Genomic DNA, 17,772 nt, shown 5'->3' with positions numbered 1-17,772 from the left:
GGACCTTGAAAGATCATCTAGTCCAACCCCCTGCCAGAGCAGGATATCACACAGGAAGCCGTCCAGGCGGGTTTTGAAGGTCTCCAGAGAAGGAGACTCCACAACCTCCCTGGGCAGCAGCCTGTGCCCCAGTGCTCTGTCAGCCTCACAGTGTCCTCCTGACACTCCCCCTTGACGTATTTATAAACACTAATGAGGTCACCCCTCAGCCTCCTCTTCTCCAAGCTGAAGAGACCCAGCTCCTTCAGCCTTTCCTCATAAGGGAGAAGTTCCACTCCCTTCATCATCTTTGTGGCTCTGCACTGGACTCTCTCAAGCAGTTCCCTGTCCTTCTTGAACTGAGGGGCCTAAAACTGGACACAGTATTCCAGATGTGGCCTCACCAGTAGAGGGGCAGGAGAACCTCTCTCGACCTGCTAGCCACACCCCACAGGGAAAAGAAGGCAAGCATGGACAAGACTCAGACTCTTAGCAGAGGATACTTTTGTTTCTCCTGTGAATTTTATGCCTGTGATCCTCTGTATAATTTTCCCTTTTATTTCAGGCTACCTTGAATAAATTATATAGCCTCTGCCAAAGATATTACCAAGTGATGCAGATAGCAAATGACTGGCTTGAAGATGCTCAGGAATTTCTGCATTTAGCAAGAAATGGTCTTGATGTTGAGAGCTCTGAGGAGAACCTAAGGAACCACATTGAATTTTTCAGCACAGAAAGTCAGTTCAGTAATCATTTGAAGGACTTACAGGGCCTTGTGTCTGAGATGGAGCCCTTTATCCAAGCCACAGCAAGAGAGCAGATGATGCAGAATGTTGCTGCGTTGGAGGAAAAGGCCAAAGGAACAAAGCAAGAGGCCAAAACCCAGCAAGAGCAGCTGCAAAGGTATATTAATTTTTTTTTCTTCTTCCATTTCAAGATTGTCTTGTTGGTAGTGAAAGAAAGAGATCACAATATTAATTAAAGATTTGTAAGATTTTTATGCTATTGATGAGAGAAGTGGTTATCGGGATTTAGAGCTCTTGGATTCTGTTTTCTCCTCTGCCACAGCCTGACTAGGTATGCAATCCTGAAGAAGCTGTGATAAAATTCTATGAAGCTTGGAACAGCACCGAGAAGAATGGGGAAAGACTGTCCCTGGCACAAGACCTGGGCATAAACAAAAGAAATTGAAACAGACATTTTGAACGTAAAGGAATGCCATTTTAACCAGCATAACTATCACTTATTGTTCCTCAGTGTTCTGGATTCCAAAAGTTTGGGTGGTTTTAAAAAACATCCTAGACACAGCTGTATCTAAGGCACCGCTGAAAATCAGGAGCATATGTTTTTACGTATGCTAATTCCCAGGGATGTTTCTTTTTTTTTGCTGTGTAACAGCAAAAATAAACAGTTATATTGGAAGCTAGATGCAACAATATTCTTGACTTTCAAATGGTTTTATAATGCATTAAAATGTTCTTTCTGGAACTTTATTTGTTTAAGGTGTGCTTCTGAGTGGCAGGAATACCAGACAGCAAGACAGAAGGTTATTGAAGTGATGAATGAGGCAGAGAAAAAGTTATCTGAATTCTCAGTAGCTAAAGCTGCTTCTTATCATGAAGCAGAAGAGAAATTGTTAACACATAAGGTAAGGTACTGAAAATTGCATGAAATCTTTTTCCTTCAGTGAAAATAAGTGTATATTATGTAGGTCCCTACCTGTGACAACCTGATTCTGAGTTTTCAGGTCTTTTTCTGTAGTATTTAATTGCACACAAAGAGATGTCTTGTGTTGTGCACAACACACATTTTATTTGTGGAGTGACTGAAACAGATATTTTTAATTCCTTTTCAGCTTAATATTTGTCTATATGCCTGTGACTAGAGAACTGGAAGAAACCTTCTAAAAGCCTTGGGTGCATCAGCCCTAAAATTGTGTACCCTGCAAGAAATTCAGATCAATAGACTTTTTTTTTTAACTGAGACGGGAAGGGTTGGGGTTTAATACTAACTCTTGTTTAGTCTAAAAGAAATAAATTTAACTTAGAAGAATTACTTTCTCCTCTGGTATTTAAGGTGCTAATCAGTTGCCTTAACATAGGCAGTTTGTGACACTTCAAACATCCTGCCTGGTCTCCAGCTGTGTCTCTTTGAAAGCAGGAACCTTCCACTAAGAGCAATGTCATGTCTGCCAGCTTCTCGTATCCTGACTGCCTTGGACGTCTAAAATGTCATTAAAGATAAACATGACATAAGTGTATACTTAAATGCCTGAATTGCTTCTTTCATGTTTAGACTCTAGTAGAGGTCAATTTTTGCTATGAGAATGATCCTGAATACTCATTTCCATCTCTTCTGAGAGGCTGGGAGGGAACAGAAAATCTGATTACATCAGATTGCTGCTGCTTCCAGAGAGTTGCATTTTGGTCCAGGTCCTTCAAATAGCTGTAGTTTATAGGTTACATGTGAAAAATAACGTGAGACTTAACCACCTCACGCTGCACAGAGTACCTCCTCTTTCTCTGCAGTGGATGGACATGGTTCATCTGCCTGCAAGTGTGCTGAATAGTTTCAAGTTGTGCTGTAAAAGAGGAAAACAGTGCTTGTTTTTGTTGTTTTCAGACTCTCGTGTCTGTAGTGAATTCTTTCCATGAGAAGATCACAGCCCTAGAAGAAAAGGCTTCACAGATGGAAAAAGTTAGCAATGATGCCAGTAAAGCAACTATAAGTAGATCCATGACAGCAGTTTGGCAGCGCTGGACACGACTCCGGAATGTAGCCCAAGAACAAGAGAAAATTTTGGAAGACGCAGTGCAGGAATGGAAAAGCTTTAATGATAAGGTAACTTCTGGTGTTGGTAAATCCTCCTTTGTTAATTGTACACAGGATTACACTCACAGTACTATATTATTAATCATTTTATGGTACAGAAAGCTGACAGCATGAATAACAGTGCCCCTTCTCAAGTCACTGCAAAAAACAGCTAAGGGTTTGAGCTGACGGTTTGTCCAGATTTGGGCTAATCAGGACCAATTCTGTGCAGTGATTTTACTATTTAGCTCAGTCTTTTCTGAGACACTGCACTTTCTGAAGTTAATAGAATGTTTTTGCAGGCAGTGCCTGCTACTAGCAGTGATAACACCTGATGTTTACAGTTACTGCCTGGGACTGGTGTGCGGAAAGGCTCTTGCTGATACTTGCTCCTGTAGTGACCAAGGTCACTGCTGGATCTTGTGTGCCATGCTGGGGGTGCTGGGAAGTAAAGGGGTCACAAGGAAGTAAAAGTTTGCATCTTCAGTGAGTAACAAACAGGACAGGTCACCAGCAACAAGGGTATTCTGTTCCATTCAATATATGTCATATTCAGTATGAAGCTGAGGGATCACAGGGATTAAGGTTTCTTCTTCAATTGCTGTCGTCTGAGGAGGACTCTCTCTGAACTTTTGCCTTTGATCCCAATCCTGAGTTCGTGAATCCAGCTCCTGTGTGCGGTTCACCTCTGCTGCTGAGCCTGGGGCTGCCCTGCTGCCGCCTGCTCTGCAGCATCAGTGGGGATTGCTATCAGGGAAGGAGTCAGGTTCAATACTGTTATTTTATATGTATGTATTTCATTACTTTTTATTACTGTTTTGTTAAAGTTGTTTAGTTTTCTTTTCCAATCAGTATGTCTCTCTGCCTTTTTCCCATTCCCTTCCTGATTTGGCAAGTGAGAGGAGTCAAAGACTGTCTGTCAGCATTTGATGGCCAGCCCAGCCCTGACCCTCGACAAAGACCTAGATTTAGAATCACTGCCCCCAAGGTTTACATTGTTCTTCTATATGTATACATGTAGACTAAATACAGAGTTGTTCTGGTTTTCTCTCCTCTTTGTTTCCCTTCCCCAGATGGTCTTTTTTTTTTACAAAAAATTTTTCTCTGAAGAGTGTAAAGTTGCTATTCCAAAGTATTTTGCAGTGATATCATTGTCTGTCACTGCTCACCGGTCATGTGTCTCTTTTTTTTTCCTTTATATCCTACCTGTCATTGTCTGTCATTTTTTGCTCAGAGTGCAGGTTCCATGGGATTTGGGGAAATCTTTTTGTTAAATACATGACTTGTGCCAAATATAGGTCTGCCCTGGGGTAGAGCTCTAGGTCCTATGGCAATAAAGATAATAAATGCTAAAAAATATGAGTAGACACTCATCACTTGAACAAAAAAGTCCCTTAGCAAGTCCTAATACACTGTGAAGAGCTAGGGCTAGATAGCTAGGCCTACCACATTAGAGCGCAGATTTATATCTGTTACAGAGACTGTTGCACAAGACCTATACAACTGTTTTACAGCATCTAAATGTATAGCAGCTTTTGTGTTTAGCTCCTTTTGCTATCAGTTGTAGAAGCTTCTTTTTAATTTCATTATTGCCCAAACTACATATCTTTCCATAGATTCAGAAAGCAACCGTAGCAATAGATCAGCTACAAGGTCGCTTACCAGAAAGCTCGGTGGAAAAGGCGTCCAAGACAGAGCTCCTGGAGCTCCTGGATTACCACAGCAGTTTCCTTCTGGAGGTGGAGCACCAGCTGTCCTCTTTGGGCCTGCTCAAACAGCAGGCTGTCAGCATGCTTCAGGATGTAGAAATAAAGTCTTCGTCTCAGAAGGAGCTACCAGTCATGCAAGAAATCAAAGCAATGCAAGATCGATGCCACAAGTAAAGCAATATTTTTAAAAATTCACTAGAACAATGATACCTTATAATTCATTAGTAAAAGTTCATGTATCATCTTTATTATCATTAACAATTACCATGCTTAAAATAAATATTAGTTACTACACTCAAAACAAGCATCTGTTTAATTTTAAACAATCCTTAATTAATTTTGAAATTTGTGTTTACTATTTATTATACGTATCAGTGGGATGATGCAGTTTAGAATATGTACTTCTTGCCTTGCATAGTAACAGTAACTTATATGAGCTGCATAGACACTAAAATTATAACTAATTTTAAACACTTCCATTGCATCTCCCCAGTAACAAGGAACTCTTATCTTTTTGTATCCTAAGTTTAGATTAATTTATCACTTTGTTTCCCTTATTGGAAGCACGTAGGTACCAACACAATAGTAGATATCTTATGAAATTTACAGAGGAGCTTAGTGCATCTGTAAAAGAAACATGTCTTAACAATTCACCCAGTGGTTATATGAATGTTTATCTAAATCTAAAATGTTTCCCCATCGTGTATGAAACAGGAAGTTTTATGGCTAAATTTCAGAACTTGTATCCACATAACTGCACTAAGATGCTATTAACTGGATCTCCACAGTGGGAAGAGAGGAGTGGAGAATGAAAAAACCGTAAACTCTGCACCTAGCTGGTGCAAAGTTCATTCTGTGCATGTGTAACTGATTGCTGTAGGATAGCAATCCCTGTAGAAAATGTGTAGATATTAGTACATTTATAATTCACAGAATCACAGAGTTGTTGAGGCTGGAAAAGACCTCTGAGATCATCAAGTCCAGCCTATGACCCAACACCATCACATTGGCTAGAGCATGGCACATCCAGCCTCTCTTTAAACATCTCCTGGGACCATTCTCTTAGAATTGGCTTCTGAGAAATAGCATCTGTGATGATTTCATGCTCATGTAAATAAAGTATAATTCAGCTATGAAAGGTTATAGAAATATAAATATGTCAAACTAAGTTCCATGTCGCATAGGTAAGAACTTCAAGTAGTCCTGCAGATCTTTCACAGAGCTGTTGTCTGAATAAGATCTGCTTCTTTACAGGAGATGAGAGTTTGTAAATTCTGTCTTAGTGGAAGTGTGGCACTAGGTCCCTGGATCAAAAATGGTGTTCAGATGTTTGACCCATGCCTTATTTAAGGTATTCTGCCAATGCAAATCCCATCAATAAGCATGGAATTAAACTCATATTATATCAGATTATAGATAACTGCATCTGAACTGGTTCATTCTTGCTCTCTAGTTAGTGGAGAGAAATAGACAGGTCTAAAAGGCAGTTGTTCTGGCCTGTTTTACAAATTTCTTTTAGAACAATGATGAATCATCCTAAATCATGCCCTAGAATTGCCTGCTTATTTCACTGACAATAAGGGCAGTTTGTGGTGATGAGCTTAGATATAGGTGTCTGTATTTTAAATATTTGCATTTCTTGAAAACGCTTGTGCACTTGTTGTCAAAACACATAAAACTGCTAATTAAAAGGAATGAGGCGAAGAGTGAACATGAGAAATTTAAATATGCTTCTTTAGTATTCCGTTGCAACACTGCCCCAGTTTTTATTACTCTGCATGTAGGGTATCAGTCATTATCTTCATTATTCATTTTTTGACAAAGTAATGTTTTTAGACATTGCTTAATTCTTCACAAATGGTTATGGTTTCTTTGTTTCTGAAGTATGCTGCAGAAAGTGAAAAAAGGTGTGAAGATGGTGAAACAGGAGCTGAAGGAGCGTGAGGAGGTTGAAGCTCAGATTAATATTGTGAAGTCTTGGATCCAGGAAACAAAAGAATACTTATTAAGCCCTGATGTAGAAGTGGATACTCAACTTCAGGAGTTGAAGGTTTGTAAAATTTGCCAATTTCTAAATTAAATCTTCATAGTTATCTGCTAGTGAGTGTTAATCAGTTCAAAACCACCAATTCAGATTAGAGAATATTAATTAGATTTTGAGTAAACCACTAGAAAAATTATAAATAATGAAGCAGCTGATGGGCTATAATACCTTATTTTAGAGATTCTTAAGATATATCTAAGTATTTGCATTTATGCAATTTTACGTACTAGCATGTTGTTTAGCAATTTTTCTCCTCTTGTCTAAAATATGAGAGAACCATAGAATGTGAATGGGCAGAGCATAACATTTCTGTCTTGACAGTTTGGGGTGGGAAGCAACAAAATAAAATGAACGTATTTCACTGGAGGTGCTGAAAACTTGACATTTTCTATATACATGTGGTCACACACGAACAGAGAACTGGACAGATAGTCATAAATAAGAATTCAGGGAAACACAAAATTCTTTTTAATGAACCCATTAAAAATTTGAAAATTATTCGCTTTGTCATAAGCTGCATGTAATGTATGCAGTTGCTAAGTTTACACAGACGTGTTTTTCCCATTGTTCTTAACAATACTGGTTTTTTTTCTATTAGTCTCTCCTTGGTGAAGTAACTACTCATCGCCAGGCTGTTGAAAAAATGGCTGAACAACAACAGAATAAGTACTTGGGGCTTTATACCATTTTGCCTTCCGAACTCTCTCTTCATTTAGCAGAAGTTGGGCTGGCCCTTGTAACTGTACAGGATCAGGTAAAGTATAATTAGATAAATGTGTTGTGTGTCTAGAGCCTTTCTTCAGACTTTGTGACTTAGTGAAATACAGCGTGAAAATGTGGTCAGACTATGACAACATAGAGTAGTTTTATTACCTTCTTCCTTTAATTGAAAGTAAGTTAAATGAAAGTTAATTTCCTTTCGGGAGGAGTGATTTCAGGTTACTGAATTTTGTTTTTATTGCTGACAGATTCAAACCAAAGAAAGAGAAACTCAGCAGATCAAAACATTGAATGAAGAGTTTGGTCAGAAAATCCAGAGGATAGCAAATGAACTAAATGCCATTCTTTCCAAACTGAAGAAGAAAACAAATGATATAGCACAAGCTAAACTTGAACAAAAGGTGAGACAAGGCTTTCATTACTTGGTTACACCGTAAATTCTTCTAAATGGGGACACTCACTTCATACCAAAGTTGTATTCATAAAGATTTGCGTGACATGTTTTTTAATGTAGCTTAACAGAAAAATGGCCAGAAATAAAGTTGGTTGATGAGATTTTTTAAAAATTATATTCTTTGCAAATGTGTCTCTGAAGAATGACTATGACTGCAATCTGGGAAAGCTGGAGAGGCTCCCAAACTGCTCCTTTTCCCAATCTGTGCTGAAAGGACCATTCTTTACAGTACACCTGTACCCGCAATAAGTAGAATTTTATTTAAGCGAGTAGTCCATATCGTACCATTTGGTGCAATAATGAGGTAAGTACTACTGGTGCAGTTAAGGTAATGCGAAGGACTCTTGCCGGTTTTCTTAATCTTATGTGTGTGCCACAGTCTGAACAGCTCATCTGTACTGAGGTGTAATGGCCAACCTAGGATTATCATATGAGAGTAAGTCATTTGTGGGGCAAAAGGTCGTGGAGGGGCTGGTTGAGGGTGTTTATTTTTTTGTTTGTGTGTTTGCTTTGGGTTTTTAACTAGTCAAAGAAAAACTTGACAAAGTTACTGTCTGAAAGTAAGCAAAACATACCAAATATGAGAAGATTTGGCATGTCTGGTATGTTAAAAATTACCTGTGTATTTTCACAAGTTGCTCTCAGTATACTCCAAAGTACCATTTGGTTTGCAGGAAGTGTCACTTAAATTTATCCCTTTAAGTGTGGTGTGTCTCTTTTGTTCCAGTAATTAAGCAGAAAGATAGTGATGTGTGCTTTCCCTCATTGCATAGAAGAAAACTCTGTCACTGGAGGTTTAGTGATGTTCCCTCAACTGCATTTATGGTAGCACTCGGCGGATACTCCTGAATTTGGGTTGACTTTGGTTACAGCAGTAAATATTTTTGTATTAACATTGAAACTGATTGTGAAAAATAAAATAAAAAATCTGGTTTAAATCCAGGTGACCCAAGTCAAATGGACCCTTCCCTCACTTTTAAACAGCACATAAATTCTACATCCTTTCTATAGTAGGCATTTATTTCTGCCTGCCTGAAATATGTGTCTCTGTATCTAGATGAGTAGTTCAACATCTCTCTTTGTATCTACATGTAGGTAGATATGTCACTAAATTCATGGAATAATATTTGTTTAATAACAATTGATCTTACACTTACACTCTAATGTGTGTCTGCCAGGACAGCCCTAACCTGAAGATCTTGAAGTAACTTCTTGAAACGCCTGTAGCTAGGGCAGTGTTCTGAATCCATTTTTGTCTGATCATTGCTATTTGATTTTCTAAAAATAATCGGAAGGGGGCTAGAGTGTTTGTTGAGACTTATTTTATTCATATTGCAAAATACAGGGAAAAAACCAACAGTACCCTTTCCCCAAGAAACTGTAGCCCCTAAGTGTGTTATCAGTATGTGAGATGTGGTAAACCTTTTAGGTTTCTTTTTTAAACTTTACAGAAACTTAGTAACCATGGTAAGAAAAATTGATTTTAAAATCTCTTTCTATTGAAGCAGTCTAGCATGATCCAGACTACTACTCTTGCGTCAAGATCCAGCTATGAAAATGCAAATTGCAAATGAAAATGAAAGTTTTTATAATGCATTAATGAGTAATTATGTATTTCTGAGTTTGTAAGGGTGTATTTTAAGACGGCAACAAAACAAAACGCCTTTGCATTAAACAAAAATCCTTGTCATGGCAACTTGTACTCACTATTTATTTCAAAACCAAACACAGAATGATTGCCAAGAACTGTTAGTGTCTCTCTGTCGCTCTAAAGTGACTCAGTGTTTTGCTGTGGGAGGGCAAATAGTTACCCATTTCAGCCAGGAAGTCAGAGAAGAAAGAGCAATGACACACATGTAAGAGATGACCAAATATCCCGCTGTTCTGCCTTCCTGCTTAGACAAGCATTGTTGATTTCCAGCCAGATTAAAAATGGAACAAACCATGGAGACTTTGGACAGGGTATAAAAGTTGCAAGTTAGACTAGAAATAATTAACCAGAAAGCCAACATTTCCTGGATCACTGATGTTCTTGTTTTTCTGTCTAGATCCTTGGTGAAGAGTTGGACAGCTGCAACATAAGGCTGTTGGAATTAGACGCATCAGTGCAGGACTTTGCAGAGCAGAATGTACCGCTGGCTAAGCAGCTGGCTAGCAGGATAGGGAAACTCACTGCACTGCACCAACAGACTGTACGACAGGCTGAGTACAGAGCAGCCAAGCTTGGTCAGGTATGATCTTAAAAATCCTTTCTGCTGTTTCCTGTCAGGAGCAGAAGGAGCATGCGCAGCTCTTTGTTTTCCAGTAGATATCCAGGTAGGGGTATTCCCTGGCACATCTACCTATTATTAGTCAGGGCTTGCATTACACCTCAATCAGAGGCACAGATGGGTCAGATCAGGAGGGTGGAAAAATTCTGTAATGCTGCTTTAACATCCTCTTCCATGAATCATCTGCTCATTGGTTCCTCTGGTGGCCTGAAAATATTATAGACCTTCTCAGAAACAGTAGCGTGCCAGGAAGTAGTATTTCATTGTACTTTACAGGACTTGTGTTTTATCATGGTTACCTATATTTGCAACATTACAAAAGTAATATATTTTTAAAAATTTTTGCCTTGCTCACAACCTGTAGAGGATGAATATAATGTGTGGATTCAATAGAAAAGCCTAGATGCAATAGCCCTGATAATGCAAAATGCTGATGCAGCATTTTGGCATTTGTAAAGATGCTATCCCTGTGGTTCAAATCCCCTGAAACTTCCTTAAATATTTTTTGATAGTTGTTGTTATCCCAAAAAACTCTAGCTAAAAGCTATAAATAGATTTTCTTTTGTTCTGCCATCAATACCCTGATAAGTTCCTTTTTTTTCGTGCATGAAGAATCTTCTCTGAGGCTTGAAAAATATAACTATTTCGTGATATTCCTCTCAATTTCCTCCGAAATTTTGTTTTAAAGAAAAACAGAAATTTACTCTCCAAGTAAGAGTTCAGGAAAAGGTACTTGGTGAAGAGATTTAACCATTAGGATATCTTTGTTTAGCAACAAGAAATCCACTTCCTGTCATAAAATATTTTAGGTAAGGCAAACTGCCTGCAAATACAGTTTAGTCACCTTGGATTTGATCCGTCCTTCATGCAGGACAAATGCATGAAAATCAGTGAAATACTCCTGCTAAGTGAGAAGAAAATTGAAACTAAAGACTACTTTGCTAAATAGAAATTGGGTGAATCGGAATGCAGAGCTTTTGTCCATTATTTTGAAATAAGTATAACATTTCTGTTGATGGAAATATGACTGAATGGACAGTGCAGGTTTTTAAAAAAGTTAATTTGGGGAAAGAGACAAAGAACAGTGGCACAGAGGAGATTTGCAGTGAGACACAAATTGAACAAGAGGGTATTTTGGAGCTTACATGGGAGGCTGAAATATATGCAGGAAGTGTAACTCTTAGGATATATTTGAGCATCAGTGCACTCTCTCAGTGTGACCTACATTCTTATAGTGCCTTTTTTCCCCTGAAATAGATATACTTGCTACTGGAAGAAGACCTATTTTAACTCCATAAATATAGAAGTAATTAAATTATATTCAACAGTAAGGAAAAGTTGTTAAAATTATCCCCGAGTTAAAAACAGTAAATGAAATGAAATTAATTTTATCATTCTCTAAGAACTGTGCAGAACTGCATCTTAGACTTAAGTGGATTTTTCTTTTACATGCAGGCTGCTTCACACTTGGAAGAATACAGTGACATGCTGGAGTTCATACTGAAATGGATCGAGAAAGCAAATATCTTAGTGCACGGTAGTATAACATGGAATTCTTCCTCTCAGCTTCGTGATCAGTTTAAAGCCTACCAGGTGATTGTATGACCTTTGAAATTTAGAAGGCAGTGTATCAAAGATGTTACTTTCTAAGCAGTGAAGTTTTATTTCCTACACCTTTTTTGCCTCCTTTCCTTCAGGAAAAAAGGTTTAAAAATGCTATGTGACTTTCTTTTGGCTGCTCCTCCAAGTGTTGTAGATGATTTAATTTGGGTTGGACAATTGTTTTGACTGAGATAAAGATATATTGTTGAATAAAACCACATGATTCAAAATTGATCTTCATGTCTAATCAAGTACATAGTAATCAAGTACATGTCTAATCAAGCTTCATAGTAGCTTTTGATTGAATAGTATGTCTATACACTGTCATTCTATCACTCTCAGTACCTCATTACAGCTAATATATCTCAAAAATTTTAAAGAAACAATTATTTTCTTTTTTTTTATATTTTATTTTCTCCTTTACACTACACTGGAATAGACTTTGTTCTCATCCAATGAGTTTCACACTAATTGTTCTCAAGCTGATACTCATTGGATGAGTTTCTTCCAGTTCCTTCCTGAACATCTCACATCACATTGCTGTCGTTGCAACAGTGCAATTTTTTCTCTGTGTGCCTGTGTATGGAATGTGTAAGTTGCATTATTAGAGCGGTATGATAAGCTTCAAGCTTGACCAGTGTCACATGACCACGTGAAACAAATCAAAGCATCGTAAGGTGATCGCGTCTCACTAGTGCCAAAATGTGACTACTTAATTACAGTTTTTATATATTCGTTAGTTAATTCTCAGCTGCATTTAGGCAATGAAGTATGTCACACTTTTCTGTTCTGAATAGGAACCTCTAGGCCATTTATCCTGAGGATAACTTAGCATTTCCGGTTTGTTCTTTCTATGGCTTTTTTCCTCCTTCAAAAGTTAGTGAGGAGACTGGCTTAACCAATGCCATTCCACAGAACACAGTGGCAGCCATTTTTTAGGCAGCATTAATCATAGAATCATAGAATTGTCTGGGTTGGAAGGGACCTTAAAGATCATCTCGTTCCAACCCCCCTGCCATGGGCAGGGACATCCCCCACTAAACCAGGTTGCTCAGAGCCCCATCCAGCCTGGCCTTGAACACATCCAGGGAGAGGGAATCCAGAACTTCTGTGGGCATCCTGTTCCAGAGTGAGCATCCATTGCTGGCTCAGATTCCATTTTTCTTCCACCAACACCCCAAAGTCCTTCGCTGCAGGGCTGCTCTCAATCCCTTCATCGCCCAGCATGTATTGATACCAGGGATTGCCGCATGTGCAGAATCTTGCACTTGGCCTTGTTGAACTCTATGAGGTTGGCATGGGCCCACTTCTCAAGTCTGTCAAGGTCCTTCTGGATGTCATCCCTTCCCTCCATTGTGTCAGCCTCCCTGCTGTAACACTTAGCCCAAGTGCTTTCTACTGCTTCCTATTAGGTACATCAGGCTTCCAGAACAAATCTTATCCATAGATTGTGCGTATTTTTACAGGAAGGAGTGTGTAGCAAAACACTAAATTGAGTATGTTGATAAGTGCAGCTGCTGAAGCTTCCTGACTTATTCCTTGATTTCCCAGTCTCCATAAGATGAAGCACTTTAACATACACTCAGAATTAAGCATACTGCCTTAGCCTTACAGGAAATCAGTAGAACTTAATCATTTGCTTACAGATGTGTACAAATTGAGGAGTTTGCAAAACAGGAATTGCTTGAAGATATGTTTAATCTGAAGCTCAACTTTGGCATTCAATTTGTTCATATCTCCATCTAGACTATGCTTGATGAGTCTGCAGAGATTCATGGGGATCTTGAGGCCATGAGTGAGAGGATTGAGTATCTAGCAAGTGTATATTGTACTGAAGGAATGTCACAACAAGTTCTGGAACTGGGACGGCGGACAGAGGAATTACAGCAAGTTATCAAAGTGCAGCTACCAAATCTCCAAGATGCTGCCAAGGTATGTGAAAGCAGTTTTTCTAATGCTAGCTGGCAGCTTGGATGGTTTGTGCATCATATTTCCGAGACTATAAGCAGTGCAGATGATCTGTGTTCTGGAAAGGTCATGATTGTGTTGCCTGAAGTTAGATATCTTGTGCCACTGAGATACTACTTTCAAGTGCTGTTCCAGACAGGGACAAGTTTCCTGCAGGTCCTGTCATTGGCCATTCTGAATGTATGTACTGGGGACCATGGTGTCTCAAATGGCACTGAATGCCCATGTTTAGATACTTGAAAAGTGTTTGCATTGGCACTTACAGTGTGCCATATCTTTTATTTTTCTCTTAAAAGACATCTAAAGTCTGCTGTCTGTTAATTCAGATCAATACTGGGCCAGCCAGGATTCCGTAATGTAAGCCCTACCTCTACAATGGAATGCAGTGAGAAGAATGAAAGTGTTTTTTTGATGTTGCTGACATTTCTGTGCAGCTCTTCCATATTGGTTTATTGTTAATGTCAATGTGTGTTATGCCTATGCAATGCCTGAGGGCATGCTAAACTGATGCAAGACACAGTGAAAAACACAGAATTTTTTTCTACTTGCTCTTACCTTCAGGACAAGAAATCTTTTCAATTTTTTTTTCTCTTAATTGATACAATAATTCAGGAAAAAATGTATATTGGAATGGTATAGTTAGTATACTTATAGAGGTTCTTTTGCTGTCACCTGTTACAGTTACATACTACTTAACAGGAAAATACCTAAAGGCAATTAAGAGAGTAGGCTGTCACCAGATGTTAGAACAATTGCAGCTAATGTTAAAAATGGCCCTTCTCCACGTTTGACTCTTATTTCCCAACATTTACAAGAAACAGCAGAAATGCTGCATCTGCAGCAGCTGTAACAGGGTAACAGAAAGGTTTTGAAGAAGAATTCTTTCCTTTGCAAAAGCACAAATCAGTAAACCACATTTTATGAGCTGAAGGCTTTTATTATTTTATTTTTTTTCATGGAACAAACCAGATTCACATATAAGTACATATAATAGAAGTGAAACTTACTAGCTTCAGTACTCAGAGATATGTTGGAACAATTGAATAAACTGGGAATTCTTGTAAGAAAACATAGAGATGAGTGGAATTCAACACAGATTTATGAAGAAAAGAAAATCATATCAAAAATGTTCAATTTAATGTGAAAATAATAGACAGATTCATATAGAAATGTACAATGTGTCATATATCTTGACCTTAATGTTTCACATTGTATTTTTATTACCAAAGTTAATGTTTATGTATTTGAAAATACAATAGGCACATGTAAAGCTTACTAGAAAACTTAACTGATCTGTAAGTATCAGTGGTTCACAGCCCAAAAGGAGGTATATACATCAAGCAGGGTTTTTCACGGTTCTCCCTTGGGACTGGTAATATTCAACATTGTCATTAATGAGTTGGATGGTGATTTAGAGATCATGGCTTTTGGGATGCTTAGAAAACACCAAATGTAGAGACTAATTGAAAAAATTAGGCTGCCCTATAACAGAGACGGGGGCAGATTGTTCTCTTTAGATGGGAAAAAACAGACATGTTCCTCTGAATGAGGAACTACTGACTTGATGCAGCATGTTGGAAGGTCTGAAGTTTAATAATGCAGATCATGGGAAAATGGTCAACAATGTTGCCTCATTGTAAAAAATTCAAACACCGTGCAGAAAATAATGTATGTAATTCTAAGATATGTGAAGAAGTCCTTCTGTTCTACCTTTTGGTCTCCAGCGAGGTTTCCAGTTTTGTACTTGAAGAGAGATGTGGACTGACTAGAGAGAGAACAGAAGAGAGTGATGATTGCGATTTTGTATAGATTTGTACAAAAGATGCATGAGAAAGGATTATCCTAACATGCAATGTATGCAAAGAAAATAAAAATAATTTGTTCTTCATATTTATTGTCAATGGAAGAGTAAGTAGAGGATTGAAATTGCAACAAAAGTTTAGTTCGTGTCAGACTGTCAGAAAAAACTTCCTGCAAAAAAAATACTGAAATCGTCCAATACGTTTACTGTGGAAATGAGTGGGGCTCCACTGCTAGTGGTCTTCAAGAACAGTATATAGAGATAAGAGAGTTATGTCCTGTCTTGTTACAGGAAGATAACTAGAGGACATCTTGAGTTCCTTTCTGGGCCTCGAACATTGTGAAATGAACTTTATAAAATATATGCTGTATTTGAGATTAAGGAAGTACTTAAAATAATAACTGTGGTTTTGAGATCTCTTTTTCTAGACTGGTTATGTGACTGGTATATTTATCTGATATTTTAAACATTAAAAGTCATTGTTAAAACTGAATTAATTTTGGCACTGTATATGAGGGACATAGCTACAAAATCAGGTATGCTTATTGTGATTTTTTTCTTTCTTTTTTTGGTCTTACTTATCCCTGAATGGAATGTGTTGTGTTATAGGACATGAAGAAATTTGAAGTTGAGGTGAGAGCCCTGCAGGCTGCTCTGGAGCGAGCCCAAGCCACACTGACCTCTCCGGAGCTTGGGCATTTGAGCTTGAAAGAGCAGCTTTCTCACAGACAGGTAAAAGGCCAGGACCTCAAAGTTAGCACTCGAGTAGTGTGAGTTTATATAAAGAACAGTGAGTGTTGGTGAGAGTGATTGTGGGTCGTTGTTTCGGAGTCTAGCCCCAAATTACTACCATTGGGAGCAAGGGATGGAAAGGGAAAAATCTTCCACTTGAAAGGAATGGTTGAAGTATGATCTTTCATGTGTCCGTTATTAGGTTGATGCAATTCTGAAAAATGTGCACCAGTCCAAGTTTAATCAACAACAACAACAACAACAATAAATACCAGTTCTTATCCAGTGCTTTTCATCAAAAGGTTCTTAAAGTACTTAAGAAGGAAGTCTGGATTGTTATCATCCTTTTACAGATAGAGATGCAGTAAGGTGGTGTGTGGCTAGCTCCTCGAATAGTCAACTGGAAAGCTGAGAGAAAATTCAATTTTCCTTAAGCCCGGTTACATTTTTGTATGTTATCCATGAGATATTGCTACTTTCTGTATTGTACTTGGCCTGCTGTGGAGATTTGCTATTTTTGGTCTCAGTATCATGACAAGAAAAATAACCCAAATTATATAGCATTCTGAGTTAAGAAATGTTTCTTGCTGCAAGCTAATACAGAGATTTAACGGTCTTCATCTGCCAGTGAAAACTAAATGTCAGCAGGTCTACTTTAGGGTCTTGGAGGGTGCCTAGCTGGCATGCAGCCCCCAGGGTGCCTCTGGGTGCCAAATGCACCCTTTGCCAGCAGTATGGGGCCTACCAGAGGCCTCACCAGTGATGTCTGAGGGATCGGTCTTTACACCAAATGTGCGGTTAGATTATCCACCATATGTCACGAAGACAGAGAAGCAAAGAGCAAACCACAATCCTCTCATCAGTATGCACTTCAGACCCACTGAGTTACCTTTCTGCATATGGTATAGGGGAAGGGAGACGGACAGTCTTTATCCCTGTTTGCCACATGTGCTGTCAAGCTGATTTTTAACCATTGAACTTAAAGTCATTTTCTAAGGTCCTTTTCATCAGCTTTGCCTTTTTCTTTTCTTTTTTTTAATTTATGTGGTTTTATTTTCTATCTGTGAATACGTTAAACTTCCCAATAAAGATAAAAAGAGCACTGATCAAATTTATTCTCCAGTCACTGCACTTAGACCCTTCTCATGCATATGAACAGACAGCTTGAATGGACTTTGTGAATGGAATAGAGACTATTAACAAAGGCATCCAGCACATGATTATTCAAAGGAAAAGATTTCTGTGTAGCTGTATGTCTTTCTGTTTGATCGCCTTTTGAATTTTATGCAGCATTTCCAGCCATGGTCTGTGTTTTCAAAGGAAGGCTGTGAACACAGTGAGGTTCATTTGCTGGTTTTCAAATGTACTGTGTCTCAGCAGGGAGTTCTATTTGGATTTTAACATTATGTGTATGCATAAATGACTCTTAGGCTGCTTTGATTTGTGGATTTTTGTAAAGATATTTTAAGAGAGATATCTTTGTACTTAGACACTTAGAAATAAGTACTATTAGCTTTTTCATGAATTGTTTTCGTTACATGAGGTTTTTGCTTAACTAATTTTTAAAAGTATCCTTGCTGCAGAATGAGCAACTACAGAAGAAGTGTGCCATAATTGTATTCAATTTGGAAAACAGATAATCAAATTTGTTTTGGTGGCTGGACTAGATGATCTTTTGAGGT

At 38.3% G+C, this 17,772-nt stretch overlaps 1 protein-coding gene across 1 annotated transcript in view; it reads left to right on the top strand.

The window, feature by feature from the left end:
• SYNE1 (spectrin repeat containing, nuclear envelope 1) overlaps window positions 1-17,772 on the top strand; it is a gene marked incomplete at its 5' end in the record, with an annotated part of 158,814 nt that overhangs the window by 36,140 nt on the left and 104,902 nt on the right. The window contains 11 exons of the mRNA XM_009869161.1: window positions 545-882; window positions 1,483-1,627; window positions 2,602-2,820; window positions 4,407-4,669; window positions 6,384-6,549; window positions 7,142-7,297; window positions 7,512-7,664; window positions 9,766-9,948; window positions 11,443-11,580; window positions 13,336-13,521; window positions 15,968-16,090. Of these exons, the coding sequence (XP_009867463.1) occupies window positions 545-882; window positions 1,483-1,627; window positions 2,602-2,820; window positions 4,407-4,669; window positions 6,384-6,549; window positions 7,142-7,297; window positions 7,512-7,664; window positions 9,766-9,948; window positions 11,443-11,580; window positions 13,336-13,521; window positions 15,968-16,090 (2,070 nt within the window). The remainder of the gene's footprint in view (window positions 1-544; window positions 883-1,482; window positions 1,628-2,601; window positions 2,821-4,406; window positions 4,670-6,383; window positions 6,550-7,141; window positions 7,298-7,511; window positions 7,665-9,765; window positions 9,949-11,442; window positions 11,581-13,335; window positions 13,522-15,967; window positions 16,091-17,772) is intronic.

This window comes from Apaloderma vittatum, unplaced genomic scaffold, assembly GCF_000703405.1.
Source record: "Apaloderma vittatum isolate BGI_N311 unplaced genomic scaffold, ASM70340v1 scaffold8415, whole genome shotgun sequence".
Taxonomy (NCBI): Eukaryota; Metazoa; Chordata; class Aves; order Trogoniformes; family Trogonidae; genus Apaloderma; species Apaloderma vittatum.
The sequence above is the reverse complement of the archived record's forward strand: the minus strand, read 5'-3'. Positions and strand labels throughout refer to the sequence as shown.